At 38.5% G+C, this 17,232-nt stretch overlaps 1 protein-coding gene across 2 annotated transcripts in view; it reads right to left on the reverse strand.

The window, feature by feature from the left end:
* Window positions 1–17,232, reverse strand: part of NELL1 (neural EGFL like 1) — a 291,777-nt gene that overhangs the window by 64,689 nt on the left and 209,856 nt on the right. For both annotated transcript variants that reach the window (XM_075755361.1, XM_075755362.1), the window contains exon 15: window positions 4,415–4,510. In XM_075755361.1, the coding sequence (XP_075611476.1) occupies window positions 4,415–4,510 (96 nt within the window). The remainder of the gene's footprint in view (window positions 1–4,414; window positions 4,511–17,232) is intronic.

The raw sequence follows: 17,232 nt of genomic DNA on the forward strand, positions 1-17,232 counted from the left end.
CAATATAATTATTTGGATTCAAAGCACATTTCTCAGCCATGGTACAAACTGAACATGACCTCTCACCCCAATATCAGACAATCTTTTGTACACACAGTTCAAAACAACACAAAGAATAACCTCAGCAATTATCACATCCTGATGCTTCACTGCCATGCCTTACCCTTGCTTCTGACTGTTTACAATCAGCAGGTAATTCTTTGACAGCATTCTATCGTTCTGCGAGAAAACCCTTCTCCAGTGCTTTACAAAGACTATGAATACACATGTAGCTACCACAAAAATATTTACCTCTGGGCTCCAGCCTACACAACATCTTTCTAATCTACCAGAATCATATTCCCCATTCATTGTGTTCCAGCTCAGACAGTAGCTTTCATGACCCAGGGGAGCAAAGATTGGTACAATTGTTTTGAATCCCTTTTGAAGGTGATGCCCCACCACTGCCAAAAGCCCTCCCACAGCTTTTGGAAAAACACTGCACTTTCTTCAACTTGCCCCTAGTTGGGAACCCGCTTCAAACCCTTCTGCCGGTTCCTGCTCATTGCCCAAAATTATAATTTGTACAGACAGGTACTGTAATGAACCCTTAGCTGATATTTCTGCCGCCACTGGTCACCATCGCAGAGCTGTATAGACATTGATATGTATTTCTTAGGCACACACAGAGGACTCCACCACACGCAGGTAGGCGTTCAAGGAATGCCTGCAATTTCTAGGCACTCAATCATCTGTGTGCTCCTGCCTTTGACACAGATTGTTCTGCCTGTCTCATCCTCACCACTTCATCAGCAGAAGTAGTGACTAACATTCCACAAATACAGAATAATGGCAAATCCTGTCTAAAAAAACCCAGCATTAAAACTCCACTGACCTGCAGCTCATCCACAGAGAGAGAAAAGCAGCTCAAGGAACGATGGGATTTTTTTTTTTTTTTTAATGTTGAAAAAATATAAAATTGAGAAAATATCACTGGATGGAAAATTAGGGCATTTTAATCCATGCTGCCAACAACCCCCACAGAGCACTGTGTTTGCATTCCTCTCTGCACAGCAGAATGTCTCTCGGAAGCCTTTAACAGGGATCCCTGCCAAGGATGCACCTGGGCTCAAGCCAACAGCGTTACACACAGTTAAGGATGTGTAGCTCCAGCTCGGCCGTCAGGCACGTACATGCTAGAACCATAAGGCAACGTCAGCAAAAATTCTAACATAAAAACTTTCCAGCGTGGGTATCACAACTGTGTTAGATGTGATCGCAAATGGTAACGATCACAGAGATCATTGATTTCAGCCCTGGCCAGCTAAACACAAAACAAACAAACAAACAATTGATTAGAAGATAGAATCAGATCCTCAACAGAAAACAACATCGAGCACGTACTTAAAGAAACAGCATTCTGAAGAATGGATGGAAGGAGGAATTCCTTGACAGTATCTCTGAGTATCAATTTGCAGTTCACCTCGGACGCAAAAAGAAAAGACAGCCCCACAACTGTGTTATGATGATTCCTCATTTCAGGCAAAGCAACTGGCAAGAGGTAATTCTTCTTAGCAACATGATGAATTATGTATTTGTACATAAGCCTTAAATGTGTATTTTAATTTCACCTGAGTAAATTACCAACATAAATCCTACCCTTCTCAAATATCTCTGAATTTTTAATTAACTTAATATCATTTCAGCCAGGCAGTCAGAAACGATGAGTAACATATGATTCATATTCAGAAGTAAACGCACCTGCTTTTCAACAACATTTCTAATTACTGGTTCATTTTACCCTTCACATGATGTTGAAGCCAATTTGGGTCATACTGTTTTTAGCCAGTGACGAGTCCTTTCAGCTCACAAATAATGTATAAGGAATTGCTGTGTTGTCGGTTTGAAGGACATTTTTAAATGCACCGTGGTGAATAGAATACATTACCAAAACACATCATTTTACTTCTGATATGCATCAGTTCACCACAAGCTTCCATCAAACAAGATTTTACCAGGAACATTTAAGCTTTGATTCAAAGTGACATCCCACCATTTCACCGTCTTTGGTCTATGTCATAATGATTGAGGGAGTGCTACTATATGTTAAATATAACAAAGTGCTTATTTCTAACATTACAGACAACAGGAAAACAAACGAACAAATGTAGATTTGGAATTTTTTAGGTGTCCTCTAAAAACACTGCAGCAAACTGCGGTGACTATGACGGAAGTCTTTACTGAACTGCCTCCTCTTCCTGACAGCGCTACATCTTCGAGGAGTAAGCAGGTAAGCAAAGGGGAGCTGCTTGAAAGGTGGTTCATCATCCTTCTGCCCTGAACATCTAGTTTTTCCAGGACATGCACCTTGAGATGTCTGAAGCTGTTCTCACGCAGATCTGATATCCACTTAGCCACCAAAATATACATATGACATAAGGTATACCTGCTGAAGTTTTCAAGCTCTCTAATACAACTCAAGTGTCACTTCTCATATGCAAAGCCATACTCATTCTCAAATCAGTTTCCATATCAGATTTCTCAAAGTTAGCATCATTTCCTTGCCTTATAGCATACTGTTAAATCCTATGCATCTCCAAAGGAAAACAATAAACTTCCTTTGGTTCAAATCATATAGATTTTATACACAGAAGGTAGCTCCTTCTGACATCTACCTCTAAATTTCTTGATATAATGAGAATAGCATGCCTGCCATGTTTCCTTTACTTGGTGTGCTACCTCATATTTTAAATCAAAACAATACAAAAGACATGAAAAACACAGGAGTCAACAATGGTTATGTCATCCATTTATCAATTTTAAACCATCACTTCAACAGTTTAAAGACTCTGTGTTCTAGTTATGAAAGTCCCTTTACAGCTACAAGAAAAAAAGACAGTTCTGAGATTCATGGCTGAAAGAAACAGAGGTAGTCGACCTGAAAGCTGGCCTAAAGCCACCGGCTCCGTGAGGAGGCAGGGCACCTTCGGGCAATGCAGGTACTGGTTTCGCAGTGCCATATTTTCACATGCACAGACCTCATTTCTAGTATCCCGCATCCCTCTGAATAACAGATGTTTTAGAAACTATCCATGGAAGAGGATAACTAGCAGGATTAGAAGCCGGGGAGCTATGGTAGATGGGGCTATAGGGCAGGTAGTTCTTGTATTACTCCATCACGTGCATTGCCAGTAGTTACTGCTGAATCCCAGGAGGTTTGGGAGCTTTTCTCTATTTAAAAGAAATAACCCAAAGACTATAGGCAAAAAAAAAAAAAAATAAAAAAAAAATTGCAGTACTCAATTCAAGATTACATGAAAATATTACCATCCTAGTTCATTCCCAAACAATTAGAAACAATGCTGACAACTAGAAACTATGGGATTTTAATACACAGTGATTTGAGTACATCCATAAAAAGCTTCAGCAGTTTTCAGATGCTACTCAAAGCAGATTTGTTGACATGTGGGTTTAAATTACTTGATATTATATTAGAACAGCCATGTATTAAACAGATACTGCTATAGATGAATTATTGAACAATCTCTGGGTAACAAGTGGTTCCAGTGATTTAACTTAACCATTATTTCTTGGTTTTCTTTTTTTTTTTTTCTTCCTTAAAGAAACCTCATTGCATTATGCTAGTATGGATGAGATAATTAACCTGTGTTAACAATCTGCTCTATTTTCACCAGCAAAGGCAAGTGCAAAAGGTTCATTAACAAACACACAATGCAAAAAGCCTCTATCATTGGGTTATTTAAATGAAATACAACCTCAATAAATACAGACCAAAATAAAATCCCAAATCTGTCATCTAAATAATCTAATGAGAGTCCTTCTTGGAATTCTGTAAGATCACTTCCTTCTCATTTAAGGTAGACAAGGAATCAGATCTTTGTGGAATGAACAGAAAGGTGGACCTATGAGGCTGTCAGAAGCAAATCTTGAAATGGAAAAAAACTGGGAAAAGGCTGAATCAAATCATCGCTAGTGAGATATATTTCAATAGGCTGTTACTCTATGAAAATTAGTGGCCTCAGTGACTTAGAAACAAATCAAATCTTAAGAATTCAATACATTTAAGTGAAAAGCAAGCATCCAAATTCTGGTCTAGTTTGCACAACACATTCAGAAAAAGCAGGTGACCTTGAGTTTGCACCACAGAAGATAGGTGGAGTAAGCCTTTTTCATTTGCCATCCCCTCTAATTATCTAAAAGTGTCCACTGGAAGCAAAAGCAGATACCTCCCTGATTGTCTAAAATTTTCCTTGTTTAAGAGTAGCTTGCAGTTAGGCAAAGGCAGCTATGGAACAGTCATATCTTCAATTAAGAGAAAATATCAAGCAGAATGAACAGAAAGTCATTATTTCTCAATTCAGCATATCATATTTCTCGTTACCAAAGGAGGAGGTGTGTTTCAGTAAAGCTTTACCTTTCTCACAATGACTTCCTGTGAATCCAGAAGGGCAGACACATTTGTTAGGGGCTACACAAGTTCCACCGTATCTACACCCCTCTTCACAGAATGCTGAAAAAGAAAAGGAAAATGTGGGTACTACTTTTTTTTTTTTTTTAAATTTATTATACATTTGCAAGATACTAAGAAAAGTCTGTAAATTCTAAGCAATTAACAGAATTCAGCATATTGAAATTCAGTCCACCTACAAACACACACAGAGAAGTAACTCACTTAAATGACATGAGGAAAAATTTCCCATTACACCGTAGGCAAACCACCTCACCAATAAAAGATTAATAACCATCTGGAAGAAGAAGAGATGTAAAAATACAACGTACAATTTTAATGGGGCTGATTCTCCTGCAATTATACCCAATACAAGTATTACAATTACAATGCTCTGGTGATCCACAGAAAACAGGCTGGTCAGATTGGTATTAACTACTTTGTTTCTCATTTTATCAAATACACTTTATTGAAATGTCTGTAACCACATAATATTTTCCTATTTTTATTTTTTAAGTGTAAAGTACATTTTGTAGAATCAAGAAGTGAAACCGGGTGAGGTTCATGACTGACAACAGAAGAAAAGGGTTCAACCACAAGATAACTCTACCGAGGTGTGATTCTTGACGGAGCGATACACAAGTACTTAACAAAAGCATTTGTCCAATAACTAGGATTTGAAACAAAATGATGGATCTCGCATCTTTTCTTGCAAGCACTGCGTGGTGGTCCTCTCACTAACCGTGCAAAGAAGTATGTTTGCAGTTTAACGTTATTCTTTTTTCTTTCCCTTTGTTGTGTGCGTACAAGGAGGGGGACTGAGGTAAGAAGAGGAAAAGTAACCGCAAGCATCAGGACATGATCTATTTTGCACTGTTGTAAGACCTTTGCTAAGACTAAGAGCAGGCTGTACCCATAACACGCTCCCCACACTCTCCTAGATATTTATTGAACTTCACAAGTTACTCAGTGGGTTTGACTGCACTTACAAGGGAAGTTACAATTAATATTTAAACAGCAGCTCTCTGCATCTAAGCTAATAACAGAATCGCAAAGTGTTTCCTGCAAGCTAAAATCACAGATGGAGTGTTGGCAAAGAGACGTTACAAATGCTATGAAAAGGCTTAAAGTGCTAGATAACAGAAGAAATGTTTTAGATTTATTTTCCAATGCACTAAAAAGAAAAATAAAGCAAATAAAGTACTAAGCATTAAAAAGAATCTTTTGCAATTGTTAACCACTTAGAGGCAAAAAAGCACATCATCGTAGCTCTTGACTGAATTGATAGACGGATCTGCCTTACTCTAAACGTATAATTCGTGGCACGTCATACTGTTTTATGGAGGATAACATGGAGGGAAGAACACCAAATTGGCTTAGAGAAGATGGTAGCAGAATATCAGAAGCGCTCCTGAGACCGGCGCAAGGCAGTGGTGTGGAGAAACCATGGCTCTTGCCCAGGAACACTTCCTGCTCATCAATGCGCATACTCCATGTGGGAATCTTCTGACATAAATCTGTTTTGAAACCAGTCAATTTCTACTGTCTGGGAAAAAGAGAAATATGGTTTAAGAGTAACATTTTGCGCTATTTTGCATATATTTGTAGAAAAGTATAACTGTGCAGAAAGCTGAAAGTGCTAATATGAAATACAGCTGGAAAATATATGAAACACATGATGAGACTCAAAAGATTTCCTCTGTAGCTCTTGGAAGAATGTTTGCTCATTACTAGTCTCAGCATTCTCAGAGAAGGTGCAAGCTGACGTCTCCATCTATGTTTTCTATGGTTTGAAACTGAGAGTAAGCAGAGACTTTTGTGAAGAAGCAATACCTCACAGAATCATGATTCTATGATTTCTGTGTGACATCAAAAGAATTAGAATTTGTGGCAGAGCGGATAATAAAAGGCAAAAGAAGAAAAATATTGGCAAAGAAGCAAATAGTTCGTTGACAATATGTGCCACATTGCACTAGGAAAGAACTACACAGAGGTCTGAAATGAAGTCATAAAGGGCATTAAAAAAAAAATGTTTGTCATCTAAGGTAATCACGCGTGTCCTTTGAAAGTCATTGGAGCTGATGGGGATAGGTAGGTAAGAGGGCATCAATTAGAGCCGTCATCGCCACCGTAGCCGATACTGCCAACTTACGTGAAATGTGCACTTCTTAAAATAAATCCTATCCCTAGGTCTGCACAGTAAGGTGGTGTTCTCTTTTAAGATTACTAACAGAGAAAAGGCTTATGAGACAGGGCTGGTCATGTAAAAGGTTTTCCCCTTAGAGCAAAAACTGTGTTATGCCAGTGCAGCGGGGCCAGGTCTTGACATCTACAGGCAGAATCAAGCATGCTATTCACATCTGGGAGACAAAGAGCGGGATGACTGCCATGGGTTCAAACTCTCTCTATCCTTCTATTTCTTCCTACATATCCATACCAAAATGTGCCTCCTGTATGCGTATCCAAGTGTGCCAGCACGTATTTGTCGAGCATTTTGAAATTCCTCTATCCTTTAGGTGTCAGGGCTTAGCAACTTCAAAACCCCCACTATCTGTTCAAGGACACCCTGGGGAATTGCTATACTACAGGTTCCTGCGAGAAGGGACTCAGTACTGCCCGGCGCACGAGGAGTCACCCAGGCGCTAGCTTGTTATATGGATGTCAGAGGGAGGATGGAGTTGGGGAAGAAGCTAGGCAACGGCTGCCGAAGGAAAGAATTCAACTCTCCTTTTCAATTCTTGCAGAAACTGAAAGGTCCTCTGCGATACAGACTAACCGTGCTTGTCTTTGTTGCTCAGGCTTTGGTGAGTTCAGGGGAGATGGTTCATTCTTATATTTTTATGCAAGAAAAGAAAACCCCAAGGAAGAGTGCCAGAATTATGCTGCTGTTCCCCAGATGGTTCTTCTACAAACCCTCTAATTCCTGCATTGTAGGCTTGCAGGAAGTGGGAACATCAAACCCACAAATGTCAGAATGTAGTTACAAAATCAAAATGTTTGTCTAAAGGCTACTTTCCTTAACTGCTAGAAAAAGAGCTCACAGTACTATATGCGGTACTGATAGCACCACTCTGAATTTTAAGAATGCTCAATACCTCTAATAATAGCAACTCAGTTTCAATTGCTAGCAATTTTACCAAACTTCACTTATTTGAACTATTTTCTCTAACAGTTCTGCCTCTGGCTGAAGCCTTTTAGAACATTTTATCAAAATTCATTCATTCCCCACAATAAGATTTTTCCTTTGTACCCTTAGCAGAAGAGATTAATTAAGGAAAATCTTTACATCAGTTCTGGACGTATGCCTTACGGACAAGAGGACCCGACAGGGAGCAGCTCAGTGACTGAATAGTGAATCAGCTGGAGAGCCCACGTTCTCACGAAACTACCTGCTTTGGTGCTTATGCTTTGTTATACGTCTAACAGGCTGTGGGATCTAAGACTTCTACTGTGGTTTAGGCCCTTCAAAATCAAAACTCTGTTCGGAGAGGGGGTGGGACCGACTAGTACCACAGAACTAGCAGTTAAAAGCCTCGATTGCAGACTCCCTCCTGCTCAGCAAAAGTTAACACAAGAAAGGTAAATCATGGCTGGATTGTATATTTTGCTAATGTACTCTCATAAATAGATCCTGTCTCTGAAATTATCTGCAGGCTGGCAAACTTGTTAAAAAGGAGAACGGTTACTCAATTCGCAATGAAGGTTTTATGAGGTAAATTAAGTGAAGATGCCATTAGGGTAAAGTCTATGAGGGTAAACTTCCATCATTAAGAGTCTTATTCAGTATCCCGTATGTAAAAGAAACGGAATCTATTAATTTCACGAGATTTCTGCCAAAATGAGCAGATCTCTGTAATGCTAACAGATTTCTGCCTCCAAAGTAAAAGCCTTTATCCTATAAAGGCCTTTCCTAAAGAGACACAATTTCTCTGCAGAGGAAGAGTTTTATTTTTGATGTATGTCCTCCTCCCTGATGATGAGAATGCAAACAGCCAAAATGATAAATGTGCTGGATGTGTCATTTTTTGTGATAACGTTGCAGGGATAGGAGAGTCTCACTGCGGAGCTCCACAAGGAGCAGCAGCAAAGTACTCACAAACTTGGCGCCATGCTCCTGGTCATGCACAAGCTGCATACCCACTGCCTACCTATTTACAGGGTACGGTTTCTTCTCCTCTGTTCAGTATATACAGAATTATCTCCTCTCCCAGTGAGACTATTGTGGACATTTCCAGGAAAGAAAAGAAGAAGTTAGCAGAGCTAGAGCCTCTTTGAGTGGAAGGTGTGGAATCTGTCTGACATTTTTGGAAGTTCCTTTTGCTCTTCCCTAGATCTAGGCAGTAACGTGGAAGAGAGCCTGTGTAAGGGAGGCATGCCAACGGTAGCTTCAAATATTTTGTACTGCCTGTTACTGAAAATTGTAGTCTCTTTTTAGGTTCTTTGCTTACAAGGCTCAGGGAAAGCTGGACAGTTTGGGTTCCAGCCTCCTTTCCTACAGAGAGGAAGGAACTGCCTTGATTATTCTAATTTTTCGTGTCATAGCGCAGTACAACGCTTCACTGTGCTACTATAGGAAAGCAGGTACTGCAGTGTGGAACCCTCATGTTGAGCAAATATCTCTAACTCCAAGTGTAATACAGTAATTATTAGAAAATAAAATAAAAATATTTGTATTTATAAATATATAAAAATATTTTTATTAAAAGAAAAACAAGTAATTATCCTACAAAGTTAAAGGAAAGTCACCTAAGAGATACCAAAGTCACCTTCCCAAATAAATCAGTTATATATTAAATTATTTCTTGATATACACAAAAATTAATTTTTCTATAAAGCTATAATAAAACATAATATTAATATTACTATCGCATTTGTATTTTAAAAAATTTCATATACTGAGATATATTTATTAAATGCACCTTTTAATAGGTCCATTTCTTGATGTTGCCCCGGTACAGCATAATCCATGCTTTTACAGCTCAATACATTACCCACTACAATGTTACCACAGACATACAATATGAGCTACTGCAATGCAACCATAGGTATAATACACTGTACTCCTTTCTTTTTCCTTTATCTTATCTGCCCGTCAGTTTTCAAAGAAAAAGGAAACTCAATTAAAATACAAGCACCTCATTTATTTAGAGTTCATCTTCTCCCATTTGAGAACAAGCACATTCTCAAATTCTGAGAATTCAAACTCAGCAGCAACTGACTAGGAATTCTATCAAGTGGATAATCCCTGATTCCTCTTCACCTCAACACTACCAATAAGTAACAAATACCAATGTTTTAAGAACCTCTATACAATTTGTTTACTAAGCAGCTGACCTCTTCAACTTGACAGCACAAAGAGATGGAAGAGGTTCAAAAGCGAGTGCTTTAGCAGCGGGTACTTTTGGCTTCTTCCACTGCTTTTCTCTACCTTGTCATTTTCCTCATTTCTTCTTTAGTCATGAAAAAAACAGCATTGAAAAAAATAGTTCCATTAGCACCAAAAGGAACACCACTGCAGAAAAAGATAAAATGTACCATAGCTTGTATAAAAGAAAGGAATATAGCAATACCAAAAATGCAAACACCTCATGCCCCCATATCACAGGAAAGAGAAGCTCCTAATTAAAGAAAGAAAATACAGTTTGTTCAACGGGTTATACTGTATGCGTTTACACGGGCCAAGCCCACACCAACTCCTGTGTTACGTTCGGTTTATCACAGATAAAGCCAACCACTAGCTTATTTCCGTACGCAAGGTACTCCATAGCTTGTCAAGACACGTGCAGTGCAGAGTAGCCGTTAGCCTATTCTGCAGCGGCAATTGCAACGAAGGTCAAGGTGAGGCTGTGTCCTTCAGACACCGTACAAGACAGCAGCTTCCATCGCGTAGTAATGACAGAGTAACCTGCAGCTTTTCTGCATTTTGGCCCAAAGTTAAGTACTGGGTGCTCACGTTCATCCCTAACTAGCTGGTAGCTGCCATCATATGTGTGCATCAGCTTCAGTGGGTGCTAAATACCTATGGTGAAGAGCGCAAATTGTACTTGATGATCAAATACAGCAGCAGGTATACTGCCAATGCTGCCCTATATTTAAACCTCCAGCAGTTTTCTAGTAGAATGGAATTCAAAGGGACTTCAACCTGACACCTTTACTTGATGAAAGATTACGTACTGGCACAGGGAGCTAGGGAATAAAAAGAAAGTGGGCAAATACATCCTTTACAGGTGCTCACCCCAGGCTCTTTGCTCTGTGCTGCATTCCCTACCCGAAATGCAAACGACAGCTCCTCCTAGTCACTGCCTCAGCAAGCACCATCCTCTCTTGACATCATCTTTGTTCACTTTGTAAATCAGCAGGTGTCTGGGTCTGTTACATCGAGCAGCATAAGAGAGAAAGTCATACTAGCTTCTCTTGTACTTTTGAAATGCTTTTTTAGTGATTTATTTTCAACAGGGTGGTCAGTAAAATGATCACAAAGTCCACTAGTATTTGGCCAGACTCAAAGACTATATGCATGTAAAGTCAAAAAAGAGACATCCAGGAAAGGCAAGGGAGGGGTCAGGCACAAACTGCCTGGGTAAACAGAAATGTGCAGCTTTGGAAAAGAGATGGGCTAGCTGAACTATGCAAGCAATTTGACAATCAATTGATGGAAAGACCACAATTTCATTAGCTGATTCAATTTACTCAGCCAAGTACGCACAAGGTCGCAGTTGATAACTATCCAACTATGTAAGCCAAATACCAGAACAATCAGATGATACCAGTTGCTGAGGCGGGTTTAGAGGACAGCTGAGCAAGTAAAGAGAAAGCACACAAACAAAATAAGGGAGCAGCAGAGGTTCTGCTCTTTCTCGCTGTACTCAAGTGTGATGCTATCATCTATAAAAGTACAAAACTCTTCTTGGTTCAGTGAACTACATCCATCGGGTACAGGGTGCAACTTATTTAACACAAAGTCTGCCAAGTGCCACTGGAGTCCTTTCACAGCCGGCTGGAGTTAGAGAAGGACAAATCTGGCAGAAATGAACTTTGGGCAAAAGAACTGTCCTGGAAAATTTTCATCCCATGTGTTGGAGCAAGAAGAAGAGAACAGGTCAGTCTGGCAATCAGGACGTGAACGCATCTGAGACTGGAAGACAAATCCTTAGCCGGGCAGTTCATCGCCTTTGTGAGTGGCTTCCAACCTAATTTATGCTTCAGATTTTATGTGTGGTATCCTTGAGGGTTACTTCAGTTCCGGAAGAGCCTACAGATCTCATGTCTTCTAACAGCCGATTGCAAAGTTATTATTCCTGATTTATATTTCTAGACATTTCACATATAAGAGGTACTTTACAAACATAATTTGCATAATGGCTGCCTACCATGGTCAAAATTCCAAATCCTGGTAGTACAACTACTTAGAGCTAAGTCTGAACAAAGATCAATGATCTCAGATTTAAGGTTTGGAGATGGGATTTTTTCAAAGCACTCAGAAAAGCACAAAGGAATTCTTTCAAATTTGGGAGGCAAAGCATGGTGAGAATAAAGAAGGAAAAAGGACAAAGCAGAAAAATACCTGGAAGGATTATAAAGAATAATGAACGTATCAGGAAGACATGATGTTAAAGAGATCGGATGCAGGCATACATACACGGCGTGTATGAGTTTGTACGTGGGCATATATATTTGCGTACTATATAGTATTTATCAAAATGGCAAATTAATATTGCAGAGTTTCGCACTAGGCTATTTTAGCTGATATAGCAGTGAATCTTTCCAAGTACCCAGTGCTCTGTCACACGGCACTTGCAAAATTAAGATTAAGGTGACTTTGGAAGGCTGAGCATCTCTCTCAGTCGGCACCGAACTCTTAGCAGAGGGCCCTTCTTTGCTGTTATATGATGTTAAATTCTCTTGGTGCTCAGTGTTTTGCTTGACTGATACGTAATCAAGTTGTGGCCATTTGTACTCAAGAAGCAGGCCATTCATCTGGATGGGTGGGCTCAAGTGCTGTTTGGCTGGAGATGCTGGATTTTTTTTGAAAAAATGAAACATCAACTCCTTAAAATTAGTACAATGAATCACAGTGATAAATACTAATAATTTCCTTTGTATTACCAAATTAATGGAACCTAGTTTTGAATGTGTAATTTATCCACCCTGATCGATACATTTTCACCTAAAATCTTTTCTAACAAACAAACAAGCTATATTTAATTACATTAATTCAGATAGCATACTGAATGGACAGAATCTGTCCATTCTATTTTATTGGTAAAGAGACACATATGAAACACCTATTGATGTCAAACTTACTTTATGGCTCTGAGGACAGATACATGACAATTTTCTAAAATGTATATGAAAAAGATCAATAGAAGCAGTAAGAGACAAAAGCAATATAATAAAATTTGTCCTGTGATATATTACACTTTTGAAAGCATCTCTCACATCCCCAGATGATTCTGTGCTAAATAAATATTCTTGCTGCCATTTTACTGCCCTGCTTCCTCAAGGCTAGACTCTTCAATATTTTTAGTGCACCATTTTAAGTCAGCTGCAGCTGTCTGTCTAGTAACCTAATACTAAGCATGACAAAATAGGGCAGAACACTTCTTCCATAAACCAACTGAACATCATCTTTCAAAATTCAAGTCCGTACTTAAAGCCATAAAACCAAACTGAAATTTACTTTGAGAAATGCCATGACACATCGTATTACTGGAGTTTTTCTTTGCAGACGTCAATGTGCTTATTATACTCCCATTTTCTTTTTTTTTTTTTTTAATTTTTAACAAATGGCTATAGAATGGTTTATATTTACAAATGTAACACAAATTATAATTTTATATATTTTAAAGTTCAGTGGTGTTACCAAAACAAATCCGACAGAAGAACATTTTACTAAAAACTAGACAGTCATTACAAAGCAAGAAAGAGAGGATGTGAAACTTCTGACCTGCTTCCAAGTTGGCTGCAATACTGTGGCTCACAGTTTCTTTAGAAATCACTTATGCTTAATCAATCTAAATTTAAGGATAAAAGCAGCATGTTCCAGAAGCACAACAGAAGCATTTTCCCTTGCCTGATCTATTATTACAACTTTAGAAAGACCTTGATTCAAATCCCATTGAACTCATTGGAAAAAACCTGAATCCAATAAACAGCAGATGCAATCTTAAGTCTGTTTGACTTTAGTACAGAATAAGGTATATTCAGCCAACATAAAAAATAGTTTTCTAGCTGTGTGTTTTACAGTTCTCTGAATTTAGCCTTCCAAGTCCATACCAACGCACTCCATAGACATGTTCAGCACAAAACTAGCCGGATTATACGCTAACGTAACAGGTCTTTAAATTCATACTTCTTCCTTTGCCCTGTAGTACTGCTAGGTGCCTTCACCAATAAAACACAAGTCTACTTACCCATAAGAATCATTCTGTCTCAACGTGAAAAATTTACCCTGTATTGCTTAATGAAAAGCTACCTAGCATCCTCAAATAATCACGTGTTATTAAAAACATCAGAATGTTGATTAAGTTCTAAAAAAAATGACTAAAATGTTAATAAGACAGTATTTTATGGTTATTCTCTATATGAGGAACACTACCTTTTGAAATTGTAAAGAAACTTTAAGAAAGCATTTTCAGTCATGGCTGGAAGCGAGCGTGTTGCTCAGGTGCAATCATAGCCTCTACAGTGTTACCTTCAGTGACATTTCTTTTTTTGAAGGTGGCTGGTACCTTATTGCAAGCATAACAATTGAAACTGAAAACAAATACTTGTTTTGATAGCTGCACAAAATATGCAATAGTAAATCAAGGAATTATTGATAAGTTAGCTACCTTAAGGTGACATCACTGGGAGGGAGAAGAAAATAGGAAATAAAATGGCAATGGGATTTTCCGGTCTGGATCAAGGATGTGTAAAGACAAATAACTTATAAAGACATTAAGAGACCTGAAGCAGTGCATCTTTAAACAAGCACACTAAAATTACGCTTAATATTACACTTCTGGTATGCTGCAAGTAACAGCTACAGCGGTATGTATCTCTGAAAACAGTTTCTAAAGGGCTTTTGCATCATCTTTTAAATCTCACACATTCTGCCAAGACACTCCACCCAAAATAAAATGCCTCTTTCAAAGCAGATTGCATTCTATTGACCAACACCAGAAGGATGGGAATTGTCAGTCCCAGAGATCAGAGTGCTCTGACTAGGCAGCAGGAAGGACTTCAGTACACGAAGCTTTCAGAGCTCATCCACAATAACCCTCCAGCCTTCACTCTTTATCAAGAAAGATGCCATGTTAGATACAGACGTTTCCCCATTAAGGAACAGAATTAAAAGTTAATCTCAATTTCCAGAGTCTAGTTTACCTTGCAGTCTCTAACAGATAAAGGTTTGAATTCACTAAAGACACTGCCAAGAAGGCAATCAAGAGATGAAAAGCCCTATATCCCATCAGCAATGCCCCAGGGCATTCTGTCTCATTCAAATCAAGTTCCTATAACGGAAAGAAAGAATAACAAAGAAAAACAATGAAGGGGGGTTGGAGACTTGGGAGAGAGAGAGTCAAACACACTGCTAAAACATACCACACTAAATAATGGATTCTCTTAGGTCTGGGTCACTTTTGCACTCTTCTACACTTCTGACCTTTGCATTTGTTGCATTAAAAAGAGAACGCAAATAACTATTAATAGGACACAATTAATCTCGGTTCTTTTCTGCATTTTAAATCAGAAAGGTTTTCAGTAGCTAAAATATTACCACGAAAACAGTTGTCTCAAAAAAAAAAAAAAAAAAAATTTAAAAAAGGTAGATTGTTAGCAGTTATTTAATTTTCCCAGTGGCAAAAGATATGTTCATCTCAACATTGGGATTTACCTAAAATAACCTCACCAAATAAGTTTTACCCTCAAGTGCAAGGCTCATCCAGAAGAAAAGAGAATAAACTTAAATGTTTTGACTTAACTGAGGGAGCCACCAGACTTTTCAATAGGGAAAAAGAAACCCTGAAAAGCGATACTGTTAGAAATTTCAGTCTAAAGGCAGAGATTGCTTTTGCTCAAGCTGGTGTGACAGCAGGTGTGATATGCATCACCATCAGCTTTATAATCATCATAATACGTTGCTTTTACATAAATCCTTTCATCTCAAGCTTTTACACATTATGAACAATTAAGCCTTACAACCCCCCAGCGAGGAAGACGCATTAAGAACCTCAACCTGCTAGGCACTTTTTCAGAGCAGAGTTAACTACAGAAATATAATTTAATAAAGAACGTATTTAACAAGTAAGAGCAGAAAAGCAAATATAATCTTTGTGCGTGTATAATCTTTGACTGAGCCAAGAGCATTTTAGAAACCCAAGAGGCCAAACTCTCTGCTAGTGTCAATTAGTCAATCTATATCAATTTACACAGTGACTAAGAAATTACCCCCTAAATTCTTAAGCTACAAGACTAACGAGTACACGGCTGTCACCATTTATAAGACCATACTGCTGATTTGTGTCCTTACACACACACGTAATCACGCAAACGCTTTAACTAATATCAGAAAGTACGCACAACGTTGCCTTAAGTTTCCGCCACCTGTTCCTCCTCTCTGCAATTTTTTCCATAGAGAACTCGCTGGGTAGTAACATGCTGGGGAACGGTAAAGGGAAAGGAAGATGAAATATAGATCCTCAGTTGCTCCTTCCAGAGCAACACCACCTTGGTCACAATCTCACTTCAACGCTTCTGCGTCAGAGCACTCTGCATTTTGCCGTATGGGCCCCATCACACGACATCATGTGCTTCAAGAAATCAAAGTAATGAAAAATCTCTACAACTGGCTTGAGCATGCCTTAAAGGTGCTGGAACTTTTCAAAAGTACGGTACTTAAAGCTTGGTGTGTCTGGCCAAAATTTTCTTCCCCGATGCACACAAAACATTCCAGATACTATCTGGTTGCCTCGCGTCCTGATAACAGCGCTTCAGCAGCGCCACAGAGCATATGCCGTATAGATTTTTTTTATAGTACTTTGGATTCGTTTAGAATGATAAGGTTCAACATAAATGTGAAATATCCTTCTTACGCTTTAGTCTGCTAACGGTGCACAGTATATTCTTAATGTAGAAAAAATAAAGCACCATAAATGGCAGCTGTAATCCTTCCATCAAGTACAGTGTGTGTTCCTAATGGATTATGTTTTCAAAACAGATTTCCAGTACCACCACCTTATGATATCATTTTACAATGTTTAGTTTGCAAAAAATGACTACAGGAATACTTGCTATATTGCTTGGCAATGCATCATTTAATTTTATGGTGCATAAAATGCATTTCTCTTAACAGATGTATCGGTTCCCTGATATCATGACTAAACTGCTTCATACCCATTAAATGCTGTGTGCGGAACTAGCAAAGCTAAGGCGTTTATTTTTGTTGTTGTAGCACTCACTTCTACTTGGCTCATAACATCATGCTTCCCTGAGTAACAGCAAACAGCTTTGCCTGCTCTTAGACTTGATCACATGCGTACCATATATATTCTTACATACGTTTGGTGGTTATGCACAAAAAGCATCCCAGCTCTACATCCTAAAGCGCGTAAGAATTACAAGGGTGTTTGTAGATAAGAAATTACTAAAACATAAATTGTAATATTAAATTTTTTTTCCACAAAAGGAAATTCAGCCTTTGGCTTGGGAGAGGTTAGCCTCCTTTGCAAATCTGGGTTAAACATCCCATTTATTCACATCCTGACAAAAAAAAAAAAAAAAAAAAAAAAAAAAATTAAATT

The sequence above is a fragment of the Balearica regulorum genome, chromosome 5, assembly GCF_011004875.1.
Source record: "Balearica regulorum gibbericeps isolate bBalReg1 chromosome 5, bBalReg1.pri, whole genome shotgun sequence".
NCBI lineage: Eukaryota > Metazoa > Chordata > Aves > Gruiformes > Gruidae > Balearica > Balearica regulorum.